The following is a 5810-nucleotide window of genomic DNA, read 5'->3' on the forward strand; positions in this document are numbered from 1 at the left end:
GTCCCTACTCGCCTCAGCGACCTGGTGCGGGTACACCACCTGGCCAACAGCCAAAACTCTGTGCGCCCTCCAGGGGCTCAGAGGGCAGGGACCAAGGCAAGACAGAGCCTCCCCGCTGGGCCTTTCCTCTGAGCACTCCTGGGGAGCCTGATCCAGTTACACTCTTCCCCAAACACGCAGGGGCTGCTAACCTCGGCCTCCATCTGGCTTGCAGGCTTGCTGTCCAGGAGGCAGATCAATTTCACCCAGAGCTCCCCATTTCCTTATCCTGTAGCTGCCTCTATCCCCCCCCTCCCGCTTTCTCTTTCTTTGTAAAGCAAATTAGTGGGAAAATCAAACTCTTTAAATGCCCAAGGCACAAGCCCTTTCTAGAAGCCCAATACTCCCTCTGTGACCCAAGCCCAAACCCTCTTCATCCGGTGACCTAGACAAGCCCCTTTGCTTGTTTTTACTTGTCAAACTCTACAGGCTGTAAGCTCTTGTTTTTTTGTTTGGGGACCACACCCAGCAGTGCTCAGGAGTCCGTGCCATGCTGGGAATCCAACCCAGGCCTCCCCCAGCGCAAAGTATGCACCCAGCGCATTGCATTCTCTTGCCCTACTCTTGGCTGTGCCGCCTAGGCAAAAGATCATGTTTATTCGTAGAGAAGGATATTTGCTGTGGACACATCGTAGTTCGCCCTACCTGGGCAGGTATGCAGGTGGGTGGAGCTTCCTGGGAGGGGGTGGTGGTGGCGAGAAGCCAATGGGGGGGGGGGAGCACAAGATAGAAGGCATTTGGTTTGATTTGGGGAAGGGTGGGAGGGGAATCTCACCCAGGACATGAGGCACCCGCGCAGAGCGACATGCACACCCCCACCCCCATTGTCTGGCTTAATTTTTCCCCCCAAGAGGTGCTGGGGATCAAACCCTGGCCGCACACACGCGGAGCACTGCTAAACACACGCTCTAGCCCTTGTACCATCTCCCGAGGGTGCTGTCCAATTTCTTGATGAAGATACGAGTGGGTGTAAATGCAAGCAGCTTTGACGGGGAGGTGCAGATTCGGGGGCTCTGGAGCCCCAGGCCAGGCTGGGCCCCCGCTCTCGAGGAACCAGTGAGAGGAAAGAGCACCGGTGAGCAGATGCTGTCCCCCAAGGCCTTCTCCACGCCCAGAAGCGGAGATCTGAGTGCGATGCTCCTGGAGATGTGGGCCCACATCAGAGGAAACGCAAAAAACTTTTGGAGGAAAGAGGCAAGAGGGCTCAGATCAAGGTCAAAAAACGGAACAAGGCGCCTGGGCCGGGGCCTTGAGCCCCAACCCGCCCCCGTTGGGGGTCCCCTCCCTCCAGGCCCCTCCAGGAGTGACCCGCACCCCGGGAATCCCAGCTCCCTCCCCGCCCTACCATACACCAAGTTCCCGGGCCAGGCGAGCCCGGAGGACCCCCAGGACCTCGCTAGGGCCCGGGGTCGGTGGAGGACGCCCAGCTGAAACTGCTGGGGCCCCGGGGAACCAGCAGGTCCAGGGCGAGGTTGCGCTGCTCCTCCTCGGAGAACACAGGCCGGTAGCCCAGCAGCTGCAGCGCCCCGGCGCACAGTTCCTGCACGCGGCGGATCTTGGCGAAGGGCAGCGCGTGGCGCCAGGCCTGCGAGACGTTGAGCGCGTCCCGGGACGTGGTCTTGAAGGCGTCGTGGCGCGCGCCGGGCCCCGCGCCGTGCGTGATGTTGTCGATCCAGGTCTCGAGCTGCGGCGTGAGGCTGAGGCCGGCGAAGGCGTAGAGCGCCCGGATCTCGGGCAGCGGGGCCCGCGCCAGGTCCTCGAAGCGCACCAGGCGGTAGCGGCCGCGCAGGAAGGGCGGCGGCTTGTGCGTGGCCGCCTCGGCGATGCGCACGTGGCTGCGGCACACCTCGCGCACCACGCGCAGGCCCGGGTCGGCCTCCACCCACGTGCCGTTGGTGCCCAGCACGATGCCGTTGTCGCGCGCCAGCGCCTTGGCCGTCTGCTCGCGGGAGCGCAGCACGGCGCGGGGGTCGCGCACCAGGTGCACGATGCGCAGGTTGAGCGCGGGGTCGCTGAGCAGCGGGTAGAGCACCTGCAGGTTGAAGAATCGCACCTCCTTGAGCACCACGTGGCTGTAGGAGCGGCAGGCGGCCTGCGCCCCGCCGAACGGCTGCCGCGCGCACAGCGGCTTGCACACGGCCTCGCTGCTCAGGGCCCCCCGCGGGAAGGCGTTGCAGGCGGGCGGCGAGCACAGCGCGCGGCTCACGGCCCACTGGAACAGGTCCGACAGGTTGCGGCGCCACGGCAGGTAGGCGTCGAACACGTCCAGGTCGCACAGGAACACGGAGCGCACCAGGTCGCGCACGGCCATGTGCAGCGCGGGCGCGCTGCCCTGCGGCAGGGTGGCCCACACGTGCCACGCGGGCTCCATCAGGTAGAAGACGTCGGGGTGCTGGCTGAAGAGCTGGCCCACGAACGACGAGCCCGAGCGCCACGACGACAGCACCAGCACGTGCACGCGACGCGGGCCGCCCACGGGCACGGGGGAGCGCGGCTGCGACACCAGGAAGAGCAGGAGGCCCGTCTGCGCCAGCAGGAGCGCCGTCACCGCCGTGCTGGACACGCGCGGCAGCCACATGCCGTCGTCAGTGGCGGGGGCCTGGGGGACGAGAGCGCAACCCGTCAGCGCCCGCGGGCTCAGCCCACCCGGCCCTGGCGGGGGCAGACCCCAGATCCCACCTCCTGGGGCCTTCGACAAAGATAACGTCTGAGCCGCACTCTTGGGGTGTGATGCCAAGGCCGGCGGTGGCCCGTGGTTTTCAGCGACATTTACCCAAGGAGAATGGTTTTGCATTTTCCTTTGTTTGGGGGTCACACCTGGTGGTACTCGAAGGCTACTTCTGTCTTGGTGCCCAGAGGTCACTCTCTGTGACGCTGCTGGATCATGTGCAGACTAGATCCCAGCCTCTGGAGTGCAAAAAAGCACGTGTTCTAACTCGTCTGGGCGTGGGAAATATTTTTGTTTTGTTTGGTTTGTGCTCAGTCAGGGCTTACTCCTGGGTCTGTGCTCAGGGCTTACTCTTGGCAGGTCAGGGGAACCATATGAGCTGCCCTCAATCAAACTGGGCAGGTCCCATGCAAGACATGTGTCTTATCTGCTATACTATCACTCCAGCCTGAAATATTTTAAAAACAGAATTCTGGGCCAGGTAGAACAGTGGGTACGGAGTTTGCCTTGCATGGGACTTACCCGGTTTGATTCTGGGCACCCTATATGGTCCCCCAGCTCCCATAAGAGTGGTCCCTGAGCACAGAGCCAGGAGTAAGCCTTGAGCACTGCTACGTGAAGTTCAAAAACAAAACAAAAATTTAATTTCTATCATTTGCAGAATAATTACTTTGAAGTGGGGGAATCTTTAGTCATTGAGTGAAACAGCTCGATGAGGGGCTGGAATGGTGTAAGATCGCACCAGACTCTGGCAGGTTGAGTCTCAGCCTGGGAGCTTCCGAGCTTGTGATCTTTGGCCCAGCACAACTCTCTCTCGGTGATCCGGTTCACCATTGGCAGAGGGGCTAATCCTAGCCCTGGTGTGCTGAGGTGAGGGCACGTTTTGGGGGAGCATTGCCTGTCCCCATAACTGAGGACTTGGTCTGTCAAGACTCACTCTGGGTTTTTTTTTTTTTTCAAAACAGCAGCTAGAGCTTTCGGGAAGGCACATCTTTCCAAAGGGAGGAGAGGATGCGGAGGGTGAAGGAGAGAGGGGGTGCTGCCAGCCACTCTGCCTGCCTACTTGCTGCTGCCTAGGCTGCCTGTCAGGGTCACAAATCCACGAGTTCAGGGCTGGCCACGGGGCCTAGTATGGGAGCAGAGGAGACCGTCCCGGGCAGTTCAGAGAGTGCCCAGCAGGGGATGGAGGTGTGGTCACTGCCAAGAGCTTTTCCTAGTTGAGCACACTGCTCTGGATGCTGGCAGGCACCAGAGAGGGCCACCTTGGAGCCGTGCCCGCCCCTCCAAAGTCCTCTAGGAAGGCTTGGCTTCCCTACTTCCCATTTCTGCTCTGTGAACCCCAAGAACGATTCCCCTCACAGACTGGGTTTTTTTTTTTTTTTGCTTGGATTTAGGGCAGTCCCTAACTTGGTGCTCTGGGCTGGAGTCACTCCAGGTGGGACTTGCAGGACACTTTCAGCGCTAGGGATTAACCCAGGGGTGCTGTGGTGAGCAATGAAGCTGCAGGCAGGGGGGACAGGGCTGAGGAAGGTCTGGCCCTGCTGAAGTGGACAGGGGAGTCTTGGAGGGTTCACCCAGTTGATACCCCAAGGTCAACTATTCCTGGAATCTGGCATTGGTCTCCATGCACTGACACACACACTCCACCCTCTCCTCACCCCTCCCCAAATAACAGCATCTTCAGTGCATCTTAAGATTGTCTCACAGGGGCCACACTGGCTCGAAGGGCCTGAGCACATGCTCTACACGCCAGGTTCAGTCCCTGGTGGCACAGCAGGGTCCCCCAAGCACTGATGTGACCCTTGGAGTACTCAGTAGCCCCTAAGCATTGCCTGATGGCTGATGGGGCTGGAACAAACCAAAAAGTATGTGGGGTAGGGAGATGGGCTCAGGGTGTTTGATCCCCAACAACACACTCCTCGGCGCAGCTGGTGTAACCTGTTGGTAGCCTGCAGCTTGGTCAGGCTGTGACTCTGGGGGACACTGGCGCCACTGGACCCACGTGACAGCCCCTTAGCGCAAGAGCACCTGCGTTGGGTGTGCGAGGCTCTGGGGAAACCCACCAGAAAAGCATCTGTGTGTGTGGCAGAGAGGACGGGCGCTGACCTCCACCCTACCCGGCCTGAGTTTCCTGCTCTTGGTGCTGGTGCTCCTGAGGGGCCCTGTTCTGGAAGGGGCGTTGGATCTGGCAGCTGCCTCCCCACTTTCACAGTGTTTGTTCCCTGCAAATCCCCCTGGGCACAGCTCTGTGGGCACCAGGTGGGGTCCGAACTGAGCCGATCTCACCTCCCTCCGCTTCTCCCGCTTTTTGGGGGGGTCTCCAGGAGTGGCTGGAGGGTCCCCAAGCTCTGTCACTGCTGGCTTCACTGCTGGTTCCCAGAACCCACACTCACCCCTGGTCAAGCTAGAAACAAGGAAAGTGACTACCCCTCCAGAAGACAGGGGTGCGGCCCAAACCACAGGCCGCAGGAGAAGTGGGGGGCTCCAACTCACAGGTGTGATGAGTCGAGTCGAGTCGGTCATGAGTCGAGTCGCAGACCTGTTCCATTAGGCTCACAGGTCACATGGCAGGGGTCCTACATAATCCCCCCCCCACATACACATACATATATACACACACACACACACTCACTCACTCTCTGGGCAGAGCACCAGGACCTGGAGCTTCAGCCAGGCAGCCAGAACCCCCAAGCCAGGAGTTCCAGATGCTGGGGTCACAGGCTGCTCCGGGCCATCCCAGCAGTGATGGACCCTGAGGTTTGGCCCCAACCCTGCTGCCCTGGTCAGCCCATCCCTGACCTCTGGGTCAGGCTCTTTGTTTTATGTTCCAGGAAGCCAGAGGCATCCTTAATCTCACACAGAAAGCAAGTCCAGAGCTGGGGGGGAGGGGGACAGGGAGGGAGATGGGGAGAGACAGAAAGAGAGAGAGAGAGGGAGGGAGAAAGGAAAAAGAGATAGGGAGGGGGAGAGACAGAAAGAGAGAGAGGGAAGGAGAGAGGAGGAGGGGGAGAGGGAGAAAGAGACTTCCTTTGGAGGAGTCTTCCCAATTAGAGGACCCAGAGCTCAGACCTGCAGGTGCCCCCAATCTTCGCAGTCATGAATT

The 5810-nt window shown here is 60.4% G+C and overlaps 1 protein-coding gene across 1 annotated transcript; it reads right to left on the reverse strand.

The window, feature by feature from the left end:
- Nucleotides 1-1372: 1372 nt before the first annotated feature.
- On the reverse strand, nucleotides 1373-2636 carry CHST6 (carbohydrate sulfotransferase 6). The gene has a single exon (XM_056136698.1). It carries the CDS (start codon nucleotides 2615-2617, stop codon nucleotides 1436-1438), a length of 1182 nt encoding a protein of 393 aa, XP_055992673.1. The 5' UTR covers nucleotides 2618-2636; the 3' UTR covers nucleotides 1373-1435.
- Nucleotides 2637-5810: the final 3174 nt, after the last annotated feature.

Source organism: Sorex fumeus, unplaced genomic scaffold, assembly GCF_029834395.1.
Source record: "Sorex fumeus unplaced genomic scaffold, SorFum_2.1 ptg000122l, whole genome shotgun sequence".
Taxonomy (NCBI): Eukaryota; Metazoa; Chordata; class Mammalia; order Eulipotyphla; family Soricidae; genus Sorex; species Sorex fumeus.